At 41.3% G+C, this 21,244-nt stretch overlaps 2 protein-coding genes across 3 annotated transcripts; one reads left to right on the forward strand and one right to left on the reverse strand.

Moving 5' to 3' along the window:
- Positions 1-4,012: 4,012 nt before the first annotated feature.
- LOC120436411 (Fc receptor-like B) lies at positions 4,013-6,180 on the forward strand. The gene is made up of 6 exons (XM_039607407.1): positions 4,013-4,142; positions 4,356-4,391; positions 4,563-4,826; positions 4,906-5,151; positions 5,227-5,367; positions 5,452-6,180. Exons 1-6 carry the CDS (start codon positions 4,112-4,114, stop codon positions 5,556-5,558), a joined length of 825 nt encoding a protein of 274 aa, XP_039463341.1. The 5' UTR covers positions 4,013-4,111; the 3' UTR covers positions 5,559-6,180.
- A 10,337-nt stretch (positions 6,181-16,517) lies between these two features.
- Positions 16,518-19,593, reverse strand: LOC120436389 (zinc finger protein 239-like). Of its 2 annotated transcripts, XM_039607353.1 has the most exons (4): positions 19,372-19,593; positions 18,228-18,320; positions 17,682-17,778; positions 16,518-17,513 (listed from the first exon to the last, which is right to left on the reverse strand). In XM_039607353.1, the coding sequence occupies exons 2-4, from the start codon at positions 18,243-18,245 to the stop codon at positions 16,615-16,617; spliced, it is 1,014 nt and encodes a 337-aa protein (XP_039463287.1). In that variant the 5' UTR covers positions 18,246-18,320; positions 19,372-19,593; the 3' UTR covers positions 16,518-16,614. The 2 variants fall into 2 exon arrangements, with proteins under 2 accessions (XP_039463287.1, XP_039463285.1); XM_039607351.1 differs by having other exon boundaries at positions 16,518-17,778.
- Positions 19,594-21,244: the final 1,651 nt, after the last annotated feature.

Consider the following 21,244-nt stretch of genomic DNA (forward strand, 5'->3'; position numbering starts at 1 on the left):
TCTTCTGTTGTGGTTTAGATCCAGATGAGGTGATCACAGTGAAGCAGGAGAGGACGTCACTCTCCAGTGTTGGGGTTTCGCAGATGCTCCCATCGAGCTGCTGGAGTGGAGCAGACCTGAGCTGACAGACTACGTGTTTTACTACAGAGAGCAGCAGCGCTCCTATGAAAAATATCAGCATCAGTCTTACAAAGGTCGGGTGAAGCTGAGAGACCCGGAGATGAAGAATGGAGACGTTTCAGTGATTCTGAAGGAAGTCACCTTCAATGATGCGGGCAGATATGAGTGTTTTGTCGGAACGAGGAGAGCGAGAGACAAGCGGAGCTCCATCAGTGTCAGGGTGGAACAGACTACTAAAGATACCTCGGGTGGAGGAAACACTGAGGGAGAAAACAGGGATGTTGGAGGGAACATGGAGAGAGAAAAGTGGCGTGTTGGACAGATAGCAGCCATAGTGATTACAGTGATTGTAGCAACCACACTGATTTTACTGATTGGGGTGGCTGTAGCTGAGGTGGGACAGCAGGTTCGCTACTAATGGGAGGGTTGGCTCCAGTCTGCATCCTAAATGTTTTCAGGGAAGATACTTAGCCCAAGTTGCTCTCAGATGCAGTCATTGGAGTCTAAATGTTAGACAGAAAGCTCTGACACAGAAAAAGTGCTGGTGTGAATGTTTGAATGAGGCAAGTTGTGTAAAGGGCTCACTGTGAGTGCTCAGAGTAGAAAAACATCTGTATATAAAACCAGTTTACTGTTTAATGTCATCTCCATTGCTTCTAACACAAAGCTCAGAGAAAAACAAACCCGTGAGGATCTCCTGCAGAGCGATGAAGCTGGAAACGAGCTGCACTGAAATGTCACCTGATTGTTCAGTCTGCTGTTACTGTTACAGTTTGAGTTGATGGTACAGTCCCCAAAGTGTAAATGAATACAGGAGAAAATATAACTACAACACAACTAAAGTGCAATTATTTTAATGAAAATAAAAATTGTTTCTTTTAAAACTAATGTTTTGTAGAAACATTTGAGCTGCTGCAGCTAATGTGGCTCATGTGTTTTTTTCCCCTTTGTTAATAATGGTACAAACACTATGTGCTGTATTTGTCACTAAATAATTTACAACACCATGAGATGTATTATTTTATAAGAAGTTAATATATTTTCAAGTGTTTTATACTCTGAGCAGCATGAACAGGGACTTGAACTATTCTGTATTTACTTCCTGTTAAATGATAAAAAAAAAAGTACATGACTGTCAGAATCTGAACTCCAGAAAAATCTTGACTTAAACTGGTTCTGTTAACTGATGAGAACAGTGTGTGCCTCTCTATTGTTTTTGTATGTATTTCTCTTGACTGTATGCATCTCTTCTGATGGTGCTTATTCCTAATGTGTTCACTTTTTCTTTTTTTTACTCCTGTACAGTTGGCATGGTGCACCTTTAATTTAGTTTTATATGTGCAATGACAATAAAGGGCTATTCTATTTGAGTCTATAAAATGATGCAGACAGCTCATAAAGCACAGATATGGATCGTTGTTATTACAGTGGAGTCTGTTTATCAGCTCATCTTCGAGTATCATCTTCCTGATTTATTGATGGTCGCTGTGTTGATGGCTCAGGACTTATTCCAAGTGTTGGACTGGCTGTATTTACAAATTGGCACAAAATATGAAAAATAGAAACTGCTCAGGAAAATGTTGGATGATCATGTTTCTCCCCCCTGGGGTTTCTTTACAGATGAGGAAGACAGTGCAGATGTGTTTGTAACTGATGGAGTTTTCTCTGGGTGGTTTTTGATGTTTGCATGAGTTATGACTCGTTTGGTGTCATGCCTCTGTGGTATTAAAACGGCCTGTGGCCTTCATAGGAAAGAGGGAGGTGAAAATTTAAACTCTATACTGTTACCCAGAAAAATACTCAATAGATGATTTTTAATGAACGTGAAGTTGGCTCCCCACCTTTTCCACCAGAGGTGGTGTCAAATGTTTTTGTGACATTTGTGCTGCAAAAATAGTTGTTTGTGCTGCTTTCCTTTCAGAGATATTAATCAAAGCTTCTAGAGGTCATCTGAGGTCAACTAGCCCCCTTCTTACCATAAAAAACTTTCTTCAGAAAATTTCTTTTCATATTTTTTAAAATAATAGCAGCACAAAAGTAGTACAATTGATTGACATCAGATTTGTTTGGTTTGGATAAACATGTGTATGTGTGACCTTTTACATTTTCATCAATATCTTTAAAACAGAAGCAGCACAAACAGAAAATATTGCAGCACAAATGTTTGACAGCACTTTGTTGAATTGGAAGAAGGTGTGAGGTCAAGTTCACCATGAAGCTAAATCACGGACAGAATAAGAACAATAGGAATTTTCACGAGTGGGAACTAATTTGTTAGACTTAGAACTTTTTATTGTCATTGTGCAGTTTTTTGCGTAGGGGTGCAGTCACTGGTGTAGATGGTGTACAGGAGTGGACCCAGCACACATCCCTGTGGTGAGCCAGTGCAGAGTGAAAGGGTGGATGATCTCTGCTTGCCAACCTTGACTGACTGGAAGTTTTGTATCCATGACATGTGGTGGGGGAGAGGTCCAAGTTTAGCAGCTTGGCTATAAGAATGTCTGGGTTGATGGTATTGAAAGCTGAAATCAATGAAGAGCATCGTTACTGATGTCCCAGGATTCTCCAGGTGATGCAGAGCAGAGTGGAGTGCAGTGGAAATTGCATCCTCGGTGGACCTGTTTGCTTTATAGGCAAACTGGTGGGTTTCGAAGCTGGGTGGGACGCAGTCCTCTATGTGTTTTAAGACCAGCTTCTCGAAGCACTTTGCAACCACTGGAGTCAGTGCGATGGGTCTGTAGTCGCTGAGGCTACTGATGGTGGTGGACTTGGGGACTGGGACTATTGTTGCTTATTTCAGGCATTTGGGGACAGCGGCATGTGTCAGGGAGAGGTTGAATAGTCCAGTGAACACAGGAGCCAGCTGGTCGGCGCAGGCTTTGAGCACTACCAGGTATTCTGTCAGGGCCAGCAGCTTTCCTCTGATTTACTCTCAATACATAGCGAACCTGGTGTCCTTGGAGGCTAAATATGTGAGGGCTGTGCTCAGAGGAGGCTGTGGGCAGGCGGTGTGCATGGGGGTGTCTGCAGTTCTCTCTCTTGTTCAACTTAATTCCAACTCGATTCAAAATCAGGCCAAACTTTATCTCTGTCAGATCCACAGGCAAATCCACAGAAACTGAGTTGTCACATTTAAAGTCACATTCAAATTTGAAGCATTTGGAATAAAAGAAAACATGATTTACAGACATAATATAAACATTGTTTAATGGCTCAACCAGTACAGGTCACAGAAAGTCCCGTCACACAGTGGAAACTCTGTTACTCAGCCTTCATTCAATCACTGCATCCTAGCTGACTGACAAGATTAATATCCTGGGCTGACTCAGAAGCAGAGCTGTTAAACTTGTATGTGTCACATGAGCGTAACTTTTAACTGTATTGTGTCCTCCTGTTCTTTGTTCAGAGTTTAGTTGTTTCTCCTGTGTTTAACACGGCTTTGCCCACTGTAGTGTGTGTTGTGTGATGGAGTACACAGGTTAATTTGAAGGTCAGACTGCAGAGCGACATCCTGAACAGCAGTGATCTAATTTGTCGTGTTTGAGCGCCATCTTGTGGTGAGTCTGGTAATTTGTAAAAGGATGATGTGACTGGCTGATGGATGTTAAGCTGACCTTTTCTCCCCATTGGTTGTTAGACATTTTTTCTGATTCCATTTTGTATGCTGTCAGGCTTGGTTAGTCTGTGGAACTGCAGAGGCACAGAGAAGTATGGATCTGGCTGCAGCTGAAGGAAAACTGAGGTTTGGGAGGAGTTTAGTAAAGTAGTGGAACAAGATTTTCAGTGTCTGTTGGTTTCTAGATTTTATGTATTCATTTTGCTCATGACCTAATTTAAAAATGTGTTTACTGACATGTTTCATCCAAAGAAACATTTTCTCTTAATGATGAGAGGTGGAAACTACAGAACTACCACCCTGTAAGAGAGGGAGGAGGAGGAGGGTCTCGCTTGATGCTAGTGTGGACCGATCAAAGTTCAGTAGCACCTACAGATGGAGAAAGCTTCTTCACTTTGGCTGCTCTGTAAGTATGCTGTGATGTGTTTTGGTTTCTGAAAAGCATTAAAAAGGATTCTCACTGTGTTGCTTCACAAAGATCCAGTTTGTGAAGAAGATAAAAAGAGAGAAAACCACTTCCTGTTTTCTGCTTCTTCAGTCTGTAGATCGACCAGACTGATGGCGTTGCTGCTTTTTTCCTGAATGTGAAGCTTTAAACTAACCTGTTATTTCTCTTTAGTTTCAACCTCACTGCTGATCTGCACAACAAACCAAGGTCAGTAACCTTCTCCTGTCACAGTTTAAACCTGATATCAGCTACACTGTACACTGTGTTCATGTTAAAAAACAAAACTGATCAGCTTTGACTGAGCTCATAAAGTTCCCCACAGCAGGTCTGCTTTGGACCTCAGTGCTGGCTTGTACTTAATATGCATCATCCTCACAGCTCGTCTGACTGTGAGTCCCAGCAGCTCTCAGTTCTTTAAAGGAGACTTTGTGTCTCTGAGCTGTGAGGAGGACGACAGCTCTGCTGGATGGACTCTGAGGAGAAACACAAGCAGAGACACCGGAGCTGAGTGTGGAGATGAGTGGGGAAGATCATCTGGTTCTTCCTGTAACATCAGCTACATCGACCCTTTGGACAGTGGAGTTTACTGGTGTGAGTCCAGAGAGGGTCCCATCAGTAACATGGTTAACCTGACAGTCACTGGTAAGCTGAGTGTGTGGAGTTAGTGTTGATGAAGCTGTGTGTAAATGGATGAAATGCTGTAGTTTGTCTCTGTGTTGAGGTGGATCAGTGATCCTGCAGAGTCCTGTCCTCCCTGTGATGGAGGGAGATGATGTCACTCTGCTCTGTAAAACAAAGACCACTCCCTCCAACCTCCCAGCTGCTTTCTATAAAGATGGCTCCCTCATCAGGAAGCAGCCTACAGGTCACATGACCATCCAGCATGTTTCCAGGTCTGATGAAGGCCTCTACAAGTGTGACATCAGCGGTCATGGAGAGTCTCCATCCAGCTGGATCACTGTCACAGGTGAGCACCTTTACTCTGATTTCACCTCTTATTTCATCCACATATTCACCTGAACAGGTGGGATTCTCTCTGCAGGCAAACCTACAAACACAACCCTGGCCCCTGACCCCTCCTCCCCCCACCTTGTGTCCAGAGTTTTCCTCCACCTGGTGGTGTTCTGTCCATATTTCATCTCCACTGTACTTATGGTATCTTTATATCGATGGAGAGTCACAGGTAACACTCTCAGTCTCTTCAGTTATTTATCAAGCTCAGTTCTTTTTGACTCTTTATACAAATCTCTGATTACACATGTGACAGGAAGTGACCTTATCCCTGTGGTAACAGCACCACCCACCCAAGCTAGGGAGAGACTGGCTGAAGACTGTGATGACATTGTTAGCGTGATCACTGAGCATCACTTCTGAGTTCCTGTTTAATCTGTCAGATTGTGGTCGTCACATCTCTGTTATTGAACAACGTGCGACACCACAGATTTAAACTGGAATTTTATGCTTTAATAATAAATAAATACATGAAGAAAACATGGACCAGTCAAAGACTCGATGGTAGTAATGGAAGTTTAATGGATTTAAAACACTCACTTTTATGTAATCATACTCTATCATACTATCTATCTATCATACTGTCAAAAGATTCAAACATTGTGTAATAAAACATGTGACAGTGTGTGAAACACCTGCACCTCCACATTCTGCTCACATGTTCATGTTAAACAGGAAACTGATCGACTACAGTGTTGTGAGCATCTGTTAACCACAGGCTAAAAGACTGGTGGTCCTGCAAGAACACCACCCACTGCTACCTTTCATCTGCAAACACACACTGACTGCAGGGTGGGCATTTAGAAACTCTGGTTCAGTTTATGTCATTAAGGTGGGCAGTTAAAACTGAACCTGGTGTTGTGTGCTATGAATTTAAATTAAATTACAATCCAGGATTCTGTTCAGACCTTTTCTTAGTTGGTTTCTGTATGATTACAATCTCAGGTTTTCTCAGTTTTAGTTTTTGTTACCTTTTCCAATAAAGTTTCTGTTGGTAGTTTATCTTTAATTCTTTGAGTTCCAATTTATTCTGTCTCTCTATATTCTCCTGTATTTTAATGCTAATCTTGCTCTTTTGTTCCCTTCTTATGTTGCTTCCTGTTTTACTTTGATACCCTTTTGTTTCTTGTATTTGATTTTACATCTTTTTATTTGATTACCCTTATTAGCCTTTGTGTACTTATAGCTTCAGTCTTCCTTTTCACTTGTTGTGTCTCACTGTTTCCTCAGTGCCTTTTGGGGTTTGTGTCCTCGACATTGTGGACTTTGTTTACTTCCCTTTTAAATGTTCATTCTGATGGTTTTTATCAGCCTTAAATAAACCGCTGGTTTACCCTGCACTCTGCTTCTATGTGTCCCCTGTATGGGTCTTCGTCTAAGCTACACTCCACATTATGACACTCTGTAGATTCTAGATCTTCAAAATGACGTGTACTGAAGTGTACTGATGTTCTGTTTGTAACCCTCACAAGGTTGTCCAGTGCTGTTCATTACATGTTTTTCATGGATGTGTGGTTAAGTAATGATCTCCCAAACAATGTGGCAGAGAGGTGGTTTGTGCTTCTACAGTAAATCCTGGTGCACATGTCTGACAGTGTGCTCACTTTTACTGCTCTGATGTAGATAGATATGTGTGTTGTTGATTATCAAGTGCAAAACCATCTTCTGCAGTTTATGTAGCACCAGATGAAAATGCTGAAACAGCCATGAAAGACTTCACTGACGCCATCAGCAAACTGCAAAGACTGTATCCAGAGGCCTTTGCTCTTGTCTGATTTTAATTACTGCAGTGTTTGATCTATGCTTCTATCAGAATATTTGTTGTACAAACAGAGGACATAAATTTTAATTCTATCACACCGCTCTTGTACTCTGTTTGTAGTTTGCACTTAAATCTGAGCATCAGGTCGCAGCAAACATTAAAAACACATGTATAGAGTTCAGTTTCTAATGATTTACAATGTTCTTTGCATGATTTATGGTGTAGGCACCTGTCAGTCACAACTACTCATGCTGTCCTCGGTGCACGCCTGATGTTCTTTTCAGGTTTTAATCTTGAGGTTTTTTATAGCATGAATTTAACTCTGAACGTTAAACCGCTTTTGAAGAAAAAGGGGAACAAACCCAGTATTGGGTCAAACACTGCAATTAGTTCATGATCTGATTGAGTTGCATAAACAAGGGGATAAATACGTTCTTAGTTAATAAATATCGTGCTTCAATCCCTAATCACATTGGGCATGAGGGTCATTTACGGAAACAATTAATAAATTGGGAAACATGGGTTGATGAATTTAATGATTAAGTGGAAAATATATCACACACTGAAAGATTTCCTTATGTAAACAGCAGGGTTGTAATGAAAGAGCAGCTTGATGTAACTAAGGTTGAACTTTTCTTTTGGAGATGAATAACGAAGGCTGTTTCATTTCTGTATATGGTCTCACATTGTTTTCTTTTATGATATAACTGCCATTATTATGTAGTTTTAGTTTACATTATTAAGAAGGTGATAACTATTACATTCCTTAAACTGATTTGTATTACATTAGACTGCTGATTTATTTTTGTGAATGAATGACATTAGTTATGATGCATGATACTGCTGCGTTATAAGAAATACTGTTTTCCCTCTTCGGCACATCTCCCATCCCAATGTATTGCGCAAAAGTGTTTGTATGGAACACTGGCGGTCCTAGTCTGTTAAAGTATTCTGAATATGATTCTGATTGTTTCAGGATGACCTGCCATTATCCAATCACACATCTGCTTACCTGTATCTTTTGCTCGTTTCTCCTCCTCTTTTTTTTTTTTTTGCTAAAGTGAGCACCTGATAGCTTTGAACTTTTCTTGTCCATCTTCCATTGATTTTAATTTTGCACTCCAGTATGAACACCCATCCCCCAACACAAGGATCACCACAACATAACCTTTTTTTCTTTTCTTTTTTTTTGCCTGTCCCGTTTGGCTCGTTTGCCATCAGAATTATTGTCTAAAGGCGAAGAAAGATGCCCAACAGATTTACTTTACCAAATGGACCATCCCAGCCTTGCCGTAATGGTCTATTTCATTCACCTTTTATTGTTTATTTTATTTTCACTTGCTACATATGGGACAGACTTAACTGGGGAAAAGAGAGGGGAGGAAGAAAGAGGGAAAGAAAAACAGCGGAGAAGAGGGACGGGGAAAAAGGGCAAAAAACAAAAACTAACAAAATAAGCAGACAAAAAATACATATATCGATCACCTGGATCACCTGTTGAGAAAGAAAATAAAGAGAAAACAAGAAGAAGAAAAAGAGAGCAATATAATTAACAACATCACGATGATCTATGGGAATATAACAGTAAATACTAAATATTAAACATTATTGTGCAGCACGTAAAATTGACAGCGCACAGTGTGCTTTGAGGTAGGAGCCAAAAAGGGTGTAGTTTGTGTGTGTGAGCACCTGTGTGTACACCTGTGAGCATGAGCGCACTTGTTTTTAAAAGGTTCCTTCATGTAATGATCTGCTAGAGGGTGTGGGGGGCCACTGCCCCGTCCTCCAGGGAATGAAGCAGGTATGGAGGAGATCCAGGCTCCAGACATCCAGAGGCTCCCAGAATGCAAGAGACCAAGGAAGACCAACAGAGGGGCAGCCGCGTCACTATCCCAGAAAGAGCTGAGGAGAGTCCCAGATGAGGGGTCACTCAGCAGCGGCGGAGCAGAAGCCAGGGGGGGTTGCAGTGACGTGCCCGTGACCTCCGCCGGCAGCCAGCTGTGCCAGAGTGACCGAGCCCCAGGCTGAGAGGCTGAGGACACCTGTTAAATCTCCCAATTCTTTTCTTCTTTGGGCTGAAGGAAGGACAATACTCGGTGCATAAATGCTCAATCAACAATTCTTTATTTCCATACAATTCAACACTTCTGAGCACAAGCCATCATGATGGGGAGAGATGCATGTAGAGGGTCACAGCAAATCTCAAAATGGTGACAGGTTACTCAGCTTCTTATACTCTCTAGTGGCCCCCACCTAGTCGTAAAAGCCTAAACATTCACATTCTTTTTTTTTTTTTTTAACCTGTCCCGTTTGGCTCGTTTGCCATCAGAATTATTGTCTAAAGGCGAAGAAAGATGCCCAACGGATTTACTTTACCAAATGGACCATCCCAGCCTTGCCGTAATGGTCCATTTGATTCACCTTTATTGTTTATTTTATTTTCACTTGCTGAATATGGGACAGACTTGACTGGTGGAAAGAAAGGGAGAAAGAAAGAGGGAAAAAAAAAAACCTGAGAAGAGGGACGGGGAAAAGGGCAAAAACAAAACCAACAGAATAAGCAGACAAAAAAAATACATATATCGATCACCTGGATCACCTGTTGAGAAAGAAAGAAGAAAGCAAGCAGAAGAAAACGAGAGTAATAAACATCATCACAATGATCTATGGGAATATGTCAGTAAATACTAAATATTAAACATTATTGTGCAGCACGTAAGATCGACAGCGCACAGTGTGCTTTGAGGTAGGAGCCAAAAGGGTGTAGTTTGTGTGTGTGATCACCTGTGTGTACACCTGTGAGCATGGAAAATAACATCTACCTGAGTTTTTTTCTTTGAAAAAGCCCTTATGTCCATTGTTGTGTTCATCAGTAAATAAATGAAGCCGATTTAGAGTGCTTTGTTTAGCCTTGGAGGGAAACAACTGAAAATTTGAAATAAACACACATGTAACCTAAGACTCTCTAAAAAACAGCATTGTTGTTGTTCGCTTTTCTTTTGCCAGTTGTTGATTCACTCAAGAGCAAGTAACGTAATATGGGTCAAGTGATGAGTTTGATATCAATCTTTTGTGATACACCGTCATATTTACATTATTTGTACAGTACGAATGATTTGCTTTGGTACCTGATCAAACTTAAGCTCTCCTCTGTCTGCAGCAAACTCGCAGGCAGCAACATCTCTCCCTCACTCACATGCATATGTGCTGTTCTCGGTCGACCCAAAATCCAGACTCTGCAGGAAGTGAAAACTCTTCTACTCTCTCCAATCTTAGCAGAGGTTTACAAGTTTGTGGACAAGACTCAGCGGGCCCAACACTCTAAAGTAAAAGAAAGACAACGAGGAAATTTCACACCTTGCTTTCAAAAAAACACACACTCCTCGTTCTGAACCCACACAACTCAGAGAAGAAAACACACCGAAGACAATCAGGAGAAATAGATAAAGAACTTTTCAGACCGGAATCTCACTGAACCTGAAAAGAGGGTATTAGCCAAAGGACTCAATTTTGTCATTTCTCAGCAACAGTTGCGCATAGTGGAAGACATCACAGCCACAGAAACCGCCATACAGTTTAATAAATTATAACAGACAGAAGCAGAGCAAATTAGGATGAAAGTCTCAGCCACCCTCTCCAGTGCCAAAGTCCCTCTGTCCAACCTCACAAGAAAAAAGAAGGCCGTCGCTTCCTGAGCAAAGACCACAACATCACTATTTTACCAGCTGATATGGGAAGATGCACCGTGGTCCAAAGCACTACAGATTACCACACAAAGATCACTACTCTCCTCAGTGACAACAATACCCACGGAGCCTTAAAGCGAGACCCTACAAGCAGCTACAAAAGAAAGTTATAGCTTGCCTTCAGGACCTTGAAAAGGTCAAAATGATTGACTGCCTTCCATATCACCGCCTTTATCCAGGGGATGCAATACCCTGCATTTACGGACTTCCTAAAATCCACAAGTAAGGTGTCCCACTCAGGCCTATAGTCAGTAGCATAAACTCAGCCACTTCTAACATTGCAAAACACCTTGCTACCATCCTTGCACCTCTTGTGGGGAACACCCCACACCACATCAAGAACTCCACCGACTTCACCGACAAGGTCCAGAAACTTACCCTGGATCCAGATGAAACCATGGTGTCCTTTGATGTAGTCTCTCTCTTCACTTGCATACCCACCACGGAGGCAGTGGAGACTGTCAGAAAACGACTACAAGAAGACAGGACCAACTTCACACCTGATCAGATCTGCACACTGTTAGACCTCTGCCTCACCACAACATACTTCAAATACAATGAAGGCTTCTGCAGACAAAAAACATGGCTGTGCCATGGGCTCCCCGTGTCACCTATTGTAGCCAACCTTTACATGGAGGAAGTGGAAAGGACACAGTAACGCTGTGGATAAAAACATCAAGTTCACCAGGGAAGACACAAAGGATAACTGTTTGCCTTTCCTGGACTGCGCTGTGCACATTGAAGAGAATGGCAACCTCAACATCGAAGTTTACCGGAAGCCCACACACACGGACCAGTACCTCCTCTTCAACTCCCATCACCCTCTGGAACACAAACTTGGAGTAATTAGAACCCTACACCACCGGGCAGAACATCTTCCCTCTAAGCCTGAAGGAAGAGAAGGAACACACACATGTAAAGGAAGAACTTAAAACGTGCGGTTATCCTAATTGGGCGTTCATAAAGTCAGCAAAGAGGCACAGAAAGCCGGTGTATCAGAAAAACTCAGGACCACTCTCCAAGCATGACATCCCGGTGCATTTCAGACCCAGCAACACACTCAGACAGAAACTGGTTCACCCGAAAGACAAAACTCCAAAACACAGACTGAACAACGTGGTGTATGCTGTACAGTACAGCGAGGAATGCCCAGACCTCTACATCGGAGAGACCAAACAGCCACTTCACAAGCGTATGGCACAACACAGAAGAGCAGTGATGGGAATAACGGCGTTACGACTAACGGCGTTACTTTTTTCAGTAACGAGTAAACTAATTACTATTCCTATTGTTACAATGGCGTTACAGTTACTAACAAGGAAACGCGGTTCGTTACTATTTTTCAACTATTTTACAAACGGTTGAAGCTGTGTTCAGCTTACCGCATCTTATATCAGTTGCAGGAAGTAGCTGTAAGTAATCTGGACGCTACAGCTTTAAGCAGCTGCGCGCTCCCGCGGACGGTAATCACGATCACTTTCTAGCACAACACCTGGAGCTCAGGGGGCAAAACAATCGCATGAGTGCTGCTGTTTGACTGAGGAAGAATAAAGTAGTCGTGGTAAGTCAATCACGTGACCACTTAAAGACAAAGCAACAAGGTGATATATACCAGTTTTTAAATTGTGTTGATAGGCCACGTAAAACCAGAGTCACGATAAACAAAATATACGCAGAGTTTTTTCCTCAATAGTTTCGCCACGTTAGAGCTAGCAAGCACTCTCTGCTTATGAGCAAAAAACCAAAACAAAACAGGGGAAGTTTTAGGAGTGACAGAGAGAGAGAGTTTTGAGATGTGAGATTTGTGACGTTTAGCGTGTTTGGAGTGTGTAGTTAATGTGTTGTCTTGTGTAGTTAATGTGTTGTCTTGTATAGTTAGTGTGTAGTGTTGTGGATAGTTTTGTGTTGTGTGACAGAACAATGAGGCGACTGCTGTCTCCAGGTAGAAACAGGAGTGATACACCTGCTGCTGTCAGTCCTGCAGGTATCAGGCTGTGATGTTCTCCTTTATAGTGGACAGAAATTATATTTTGGAGTGGCACAAATAATTTGTGGCATCTTATTGATGCAGAACAGCTGATTGTTCTGTAAATAGTTTGAAATTGTTATTTTAAAAAGGGTAAAGGTAAATGGATGCAAATAACTTTGTTGTTTGCAAATCTTGTGCATAGGATTTAAAATTGACAATTTATATTTGCATTTGAAGTTATGAAATATGATTCATTAAACATGTTTATGGTTGTTACGGTAAAAATATAACTTTTTCTACTCTGATTTTGTTTTTTTTTCTGATTTTAGATCAATTCTGTTAATACAGTACAGGGCTCTAGACTAACTTTTTGACATGGGCGCACCGGTACGCCTAACTTAAAAAATTTAGGCGTACCAGCACAAAAGTTAGGCGTACCGGCACAAAAGTTAGGCGTACTCAAATTTTTCAACCGCTTCGCTTAACACCGCAGTTTTACATGTGCACCTTCTTTGGGGGGAAGTCCATACAGACAATATTCATTTCTAAATTATTAACTAACAATCTTGTGCTTAAAGTGCTTTGTCAATATTGTAGAAAATGTTAAACTTAATCATCATCTTGGCCTCCTCTGACGACCTGTTTGGTGTTGCATGCTGCTGAAAGGCAGTGGGAGAGGGGACACTTGGGCAGTGCATTTATTGCAGCATAAAGTGTGTTTTCTGGATACACTGCTGCTTTTTCAGCATTCAAAGATTGATGGCACCATGTCAGAGCTGGCTATGAATTTCAGACGGATCAGTCCTTAACTTAACACAAAAGTTATCAATAGTTCTTTTCATCTTTTCTTATTACCCACAGCTACATCCACTTCTCTCAGGCCTAGGCTGCTCACTAGGGCTGGGTATCATCACTGATTTCTATAATCCATTCGATTCCGGTTCTCAAAGTCCTGATTCGATTCAGTTTAGCCTCAGACAGTCAGAAATATTATAATTCTGATCATTTATCAGTACTGACACTTGTGAGACTTCATCAGAATTGTGAACATCACAGTAGATGCCTTTGTGTCAAAGTAACTGAGAATAAAACACAGAAAAACATGAAGGAGATTTTCCTGGTCTGGCTTTTTATAGCAGATAACCTTAAAAATATTCTGCAATATTCTGCAATTTTGCATAATTTTAAGAAGTTTAAATTTCTTCAGTATTGAACAGCAGAAATTAGGCTTTCTTGTCGGACGTCATTTACATGAAAAAAGAAAAAGACAGCGCTGTAAACAACGGTAGACTGGTGGGTAATAAGTGAATGAATAATCCAGAAAACAGAGATTTGAGACGGAAACTGTTCTTGAAGTACACACAGGAGCTGTGTAGGAAGTGTAATTTTTATCGTGGTGGAAGCAAAACAGCAAAAGTCAGAGGGAATTCATGACGACATTGATCAAATGTGAAGCGTAGTTTGCTGCTTCTTTTTGGCTCGGCGAATTTTGGTTGGAGAGACAAAACCTGCAGCTAAGAATCAGCGCAAAAAGACGGAAACAGCGCGGACCCGACGCATCAGAATCGCTAAGCTCCGACAGCGTGTCCGTCTGCGGGCCGTCCGGTGAGAAAGCCGAGAAAGACAAAGCTGATTCTGATGCGTCGGGTCGCTCTGTGTTTACGTCTTTGTGTGGAATCCGTTAATGAATTGATATCGCCTTATTAAAGCTACTCACCTCCCTCTTCTACCTGCACTTTCCACTGGACCACGGCCAATCAGAGAGGTCCCGCCCCTGACTATCTCTGATTGGTTTAGTCCACGATAGGGGCATAATGTGTGTCTGTTGTTGACCACACGGAGAGTTGCAGAGATTTTTTTTTTGTTACCCAAACAGGTGCGACCAAGTGTTGGTAACATTTGGTCGCACCGGTGCGACCAAATGTTTTTTTTTAGTCGCACCATGGAAAAATTTGGTCGCATTTGCGACCAAATTGGTCGCACTCTAGAGCCCTGCAGTATGACAAAATGAGAACATAAATGTAAATTCATGCACGTGAGGTTGTGCTGAAAAGAATGATACCAAACAATGTAAAGTAAATAGTTTTAAAGGTAAAATGTGGAGGGAAAATCAAGAGTAGTAAAAAATGGCCAATTATACCCTGGACCCCAGAGGGTTACACGTTCTTGTTTTTTTTTAAAGTAGCATAATAGTTACTTTTCCAAGTAATTACAGGGAGTGCAGAATTATTAGGCAAATGAGTATTTTGTCCACATCATCCTCTTCATGCATGTTGTCTTACTCCAAGCTGTATAGGCTCGAAAGCCTACTACCAATTAAGCATATTAGGTGATGTGCATCTCTGTAATGAGAAGGGGTGTGGTCTAATGACATCAACACCCTATATCAGGTGTGCATAATTATTAGGCAACTTCCTTTCCTTTGGCAAAATGGGTCAAAAGAAGGACTTGACAGGCTCAGAAAAGTCAAAAATAGTGAGATATCTTGCAGAGGGATGCAGCAGTCTTAAAATTGCAAAGCTTCTGAAGCGTGATCATCGAACAATCAAGTGTTTCATTCAAAATAGTCAACAGGGTCGCAAGAAGCGTGTGGAAAAACCAAGGCGCAAAATAACTGCCCATGAACTGAGAAAAGTCAAGCGTGCAGCTGCCAAGATGCCACTTGCCACCAGTTTGGCCATATTTCAGAGCTGCAACATCACTGGAGTGCCCAAAAGCACAAGGTGTGAATACAATTTGAATTAACAAAAGGGTCCTTATGTGTGCTGCCGTTTTTAACATTTAAAGTTTCTTTAAAATGAATACATTTAAAAAATAGTTATTTTTGGAAAAACTAAGAAAGTTCAAATGAAAGAAAATGATATATATCCATACCACTAATTTTGATACAATATGAGCTTGGTAAAAACTTTAATAATACAGTAACAAGTACAACTACTAAACACTACTGTGGGAACAAAGATTAAAATGTAACAGGGATAACATTTTAGAGAATTAAAATCCCTCAAAGGAAAAAACATAAACTTGATATACATGGTAAATGGCCTGTATTTGTATAGCGCTTTACACATCCAGTAATCCACCCATTCACATGATGTTACATTGTAGCCACAGCCATCCTGGGCCGCACTGACAAAGGTGAGGCTGCCGGACACTGGCGCCACCAGACACAACGACCAAGACTGTCCGAGCCAGGGCTCGGACGGAGAAGCTGCATTGTTCTTTAAGTTCACGTGCAGTGGTGAAGGATGACCCACACTGGTCACAGATGTGCTTTTTGACCACACTGTGGAAGAGGTCATGTTGTTTTTTTTATGTACTTGGTGTGTGGAAGCCTCTCCCAAATTCTTTGCAGTAGTTCATTTTGTCTCCAGTGTGTCTACGTTGACGTGGTTTAGGGTCCCGTTGATGATTGGAGGTTCTCCCACAAAGGTCACAGAGAAACGTTTTCCCACCACCACAGTGACGACAGGGTTGAGAACTGGATCCATCTGCGTCGCTCTGCTTCTAAACAATGACAGCGTAAGTGATCTCTGCCAATGTCCAATTACGTTTTACTGTTTACATTACAACACTCAGCTTACTGAGTGAAAACGAGTCTTCATTTTTCCAAACAGTTCATTCAGTATAACTCCATAAGTTTACTGATCAGACTTGTTCCAAACAATCAGGTTAAAATTACAAGATAAAAAATCAATACATCCTCACAGTAACTGCACTTGTAGAGTTACTTTCTGGTGTGGATCTGTTGGTGTTTTTTTCAGGTGATGTGGAGATTTAAAAGTCTTCTCACACAGGTCACATTTATAAGGTCTCTCCTCAGTGTGGCTAAACATGTGTTGTTGTAACTGTGCATCTGTTGTAAATAGTTTCCCACACTGATCACAGCAGGAAACATCATTTCCAGTGTGAATCTGCAGGTGAATATTTTGGTACTGTTTGTCACTGAATTCCAGAGTGGGTAAGTAGATGCTTCTGTAAGTTTCGACTTTGAGCAAAAGCTTTACCACACAACTCACAGTAGTGTGCTTTAACTACGCTGTGAATGAGTTGGTGTTTTTTTAAGCCCTCACAATATGTAAAAGACTTTCCACACAAGTCACAGCTGTACGCTTTAACTCCACTGTGGATGAGTTGGTGTATTTTTAAGCCTCCAACCTGGGCAAAAAAAATTCCATATAACTCACAGCTGTCCACTTTAACTCGACTGTGGATGAGTTGGTGGTTTTTTAAGCCTTTAGCCCAGGCAAAACACTTTCCACACAAATCACAGATGTAAGGTTTAAAACCACTGTGGATGACATGGTGATTTTTTAAGTCTCCAGACCGGGTAAAAGACTTTCCACACAAGTCACAGCTGTAAGGTTTAACTCCACTGTGGATGAGATGGTGTTGTTTTAATTGTCCAGACCGGGTAAAAGACTTTCCACACTCATCACAGCTGTATGCTTTAACTCCACTGTGGGTGAGTTGGTGTGATTTTAGGCCGCTAGCCAGGCTAAAATCCTTCCCACACTCATCACAACTGTAAGGTTTAACTCCACTGTGGATGAGTTGGTGTTTCTTTAAGCTTCCAGCCTGGACAAAAGACCCTCCACACAAGTCACAGCTGTAAGGTTTAACTCCACTGTGGATGAAATGGTGTTGTTTTAATTCTACAGCCCGGGCAAAAGACCTTCCACACTCATCACAGCTGTATGCTTTAACTCCACTGTGGGTGAGTTGGTGTGATTTTAGGTTGCCAGCCTGGCTAAAATCCTTGCCACACTCATCACAACTGTAAGGTTTAACTCCACTGTGGATGAGTTGGTGTGTTTTTAGGCCTTGAGCCGAGGTAAAACCCTTCCCACACTCATCACAGCTGTATGCTTTAACTCCACTGTGGGTGAGTTGGTGTGATTTTAGGCCGCCAGCCTGGCTAAAATCCTTCCCACACTCATCACAACTGTAAGGTTTAACTCCACTGTGGATGAGTTGGTGTGTTTTTAGGCCTTGAGCCGAGGTAAAACCCTTCCCACACTCGTCACAGCTGTATGTTTTCTCTCTCTTTCTTCTGTGACGTTTGTCGGCCTCCTGCGAGCGCTGACTTCTCGCTCCATGTTGGTCCTGCAGTGACAGAGATACAAACAGAGGCAGTGAGTGAAATGCAGTCGTGGAACAAACTGAAACTCCCTCCGTCAGTGGAATCAAACATGTCAACAAACGCATTGTTGATGTGTTACCACCACGTTCTGGTGATAGTATCACATTACAATGATGTGCTACAATGAGAGGTGTAATTAAAATGACATTAGGAAATATTGATCAGCGGAGAAAATCTTTTATTTCATAAACATTTTTTGAGTTCAACTGATGATATTGTTGTTTCAATTTGTATAGATAAAATATGATCTTTGTATTTTCTTGTGACTTCTGTGGTTGCTGATTTTGAATGTAGATTCTGTATATATGGATGAGCCCAGGATAGAAAAGATAAAGCTGCTGTTAATGGGTTTTTAAAACCAACCAGCTGTACACACAGTTTCAATAACAGTGTAACTGTGATGTTTTCTCACCTTTTGTGTTGAAGTCATTGTTTCCTCTGCAGTGGCTGAGCTGAGTCCAAATTGCTGAAATTGATCCTCTGCTGCACCACCACTCTTCTCCTCCTGTTACTCAGCAAAAAAAAAAGTATATATATATATATATATATATACATATATATATATATATATATATATATATATATATATATATATATATATATATATATATATATATATATACACATACATATATATATATATATATATATATATATATATATATATATATATATATATATATATATACATACATATATATATATATATATACATACATATATATATATATATATATATATATATATATATATATATATATATATATATATATATATATATATATATATATATATACACATATATATATATATATATATATATATATATATATATATATATATATATATATATATATATATATATATGTATATCGGGTTTCGCACGGATCGGGTAGTGACAGTGACACGAGGCTTGTGAAATGGGATGGTCTAGCCTCCATCGTGCTGCCCAGGTTGCCTAGCAACCATGATAGCCGGAAACGTGTGGTTTACAGAAATGAAGGAGAACATATTTTATTCATTTGTTTGTTTGTTTCTACACGACCTTTGTGTGAGTTAATAAGTATCTGAAGCTGAGACCACAGGACTGTAAAACATGATTGTTGGCCTTCATATCTATACTGAACAGTCATATAAGATTAGCTAGTAAATAACAATTACTTTATGTTGTTCATGAGACTAAAGTCAGTGTAGATAAGCCTGCGTACGCTAGTACCGCTTGCCACGTGTTCCCAGAATCCTTTGCGGTTTTACCCCGGAATGACGTCACATCCCAATCTCTATTCTAAAGGGTGATTACCCTCCCCCAGGCTTGAACCCGTGGCTTCATGTCCTGGGGTGGAGGTTGGTTGTTCTCCTGCCCTGCACCCTTTGTTCATATTCAAAGACTATTTTTCTGTATGTATTCTTACCCCCTAGCAACCGCCAGATTATAATATTGCAAGCAATCACAAACTCTACAGTCTCTCTAACTTCAATGTATACTAAGCAATCTATTACTATTACCAGAGAAAAACTCAACATAAACTAAAACCACATTAAAGCTCCATGCTTACCTTTAGATGAGCCCACGAACGAGAGAACTCTGTGATTAAGCTAGAAGCCTTTCCAAACACAGTTAACAGATCAGGAAGCTGAGACACACGTGGTTCGCGCTGATCTCAGCTACAATCCAGGAGACAACGGTGAGTAGATCGATGCAGATATCGATTGAAAAGTAGGTAGTTGTATATGATCCTTTACGTTTGCGACTTTACTCCCGTTTCACGAAAAGGAAGCTCTCTGCCCGACTCCTCTCCTGCACACACACTTTGCTCCACCCCTTTACCCAGCTCTGCTGTGTTTTTCCTGTGCGGTCACGTGACTCAGCTGCACAACGTAATCACGTGGTGTGTTATTTCAAAATAGAGGCCCTTTCTCAATGGCTGAAGTGCGAGGCTTGTGAAATGGGACTGTTTAGCCTCCGTCGCACTGCCCAGGTTGCCTAGCAACCATGATAGCCGGAAACGTGTGGTTTACAGAAATGAAGGAGAACATATTTTGTTCATTTGTTTGTTTGTTTCTACACGAGCTTTGTGTGAGTTAATAAGTATCTGAAGCTGTTCTGAAATCTGTTTATGTGTCCTAGTAAGGCTACCATGGGGGTAGCCACTAGAGGTCGCTAGAATACTGGTGTGGTGTATATATGTTTTTCTTCACAAATTGATGTAGGCACGTACGCTACTGCTAAAATTCAATAAAAGCGGTTTGTGCTTGAGAACGCTGCGTCTTATTCCCTCCGATCATGACATGGTGTCAGAATTGAGGACTTCACGCCGAGTTACACGGAGAAATGGCTAAATTTGAACCTCCGGAGCCGTTCGACTTTACACAGCCGGCAGAGTGGCCGATATGGCGGCAGAGACCACAGGACTGTAAAACATGATTGTTGGCCTTCATATCTGTACTGAACAGTCATTGTAAGATTAGCTAGTAAACAACAATTAGATTATGTTGTTCATGAGACTAAAGTCAGTGTAAATATGATATGGCCAATATTATAGTTATTATAGTAATCATTATTAGTTATTACAGCAGTGAGTTTGAAGTCAATCAAATCACTTTTATTGTCACATCACATGTGCAGGTACACTGGTACAGCACATGTGAGTTAAATTCATGTGAGTGAACTCTGTGTCTAATACTGAGCTTCAGTAAAGTTCAAGTTGCAGCTATTTATATGTCCTATTACCTTAAATCTTCACTCAAAGACACTCAAGTATCTTTGACAGTGCATATATAGATGTAATATATATAAGAGACAAATATTGTTCCTTCAGTATGTTGGCATTACTAAATTTGGCTCAATGCTTACATATATGCATAAAAAGCTTGAGGGTCCTGCGCAGTATCTTAGCTGTTCCCAGGACTGCGCTCTTCTGGACAGAGATCTCTGATGTTGTTCCTGGGATCTGCTGCAGCCACTCGCCTAGCTTGGGAGTCACCGCACCTAGTGCTCCGATTACCACGGGACCACCGTTACCTTCACCCTCCACATCCTCTCGAGCTCTTCTCTGAGCCCTTGGTATTTCTCCAGCTTCTCGTGTTCCTTCTTCCTGATATTGCTGTCATTCGAACCGCTACATCGATCACTACAGCCGTCTTCTTCTGTTTGTCTACCACCACTATGTCCGGTTGGTTAGCCACCACCATTTTGTCCCTCTGCATCTGGAAGTCCCACAGGATCTTAGCTCGGTCATTCTCCATCACCCTTGGGGGCATCTCCCATTTGACCTCGGGACTTCCAGGTTATACTCGGCACAGATGTTCCTGTACACTATGCCGGCCACTTGGTTATGGCGTTCCATGTATGCCTTGCCTGCTAGCATCTTGCACCCTGCTGTTATGTGCTGGATTGTCTCTGGGGCATCTTTACACAGCCTGCACCTG

This window comes from Oreochromis aureus, linkage group 3 (assembly GCF_013358895.1).
Source record: "Oreochromis aureus strain Israel breed Guangdong linkage group 3, ZZ_aureus, whole genome shotgun sequence".
NCBI classification, from domain to species: Eukaryota; Metazoa; Chordata; class Actinopteri; order Cichliformes; family Cichlidae; genus Oreochromis; species Oreochromis aureus.

Bases quoted from the DNA above. Each gene is read 5' to 3' on its own strand.
- LOC120436411 (XM_039607407.1), top strand. From the start codon at position 4,112: ATGGAGAAAGCTTCTTCACTTTGGCTGCTCT. The intron at 4,392-4,562 runs GTCAGTAACCTT...TCATCCTCACAG, and splicing joins GATCTGCACAACAAACCAAG to CTCGTCTGACTGTGAGTCCC. The intron at 5,368-5,451 runs GTAACACTCTCA...CACATGTGACAG, and splicing joins ATATCGATGGAGAGTCACAG to GAAGTGACCTTATCCCTGTG.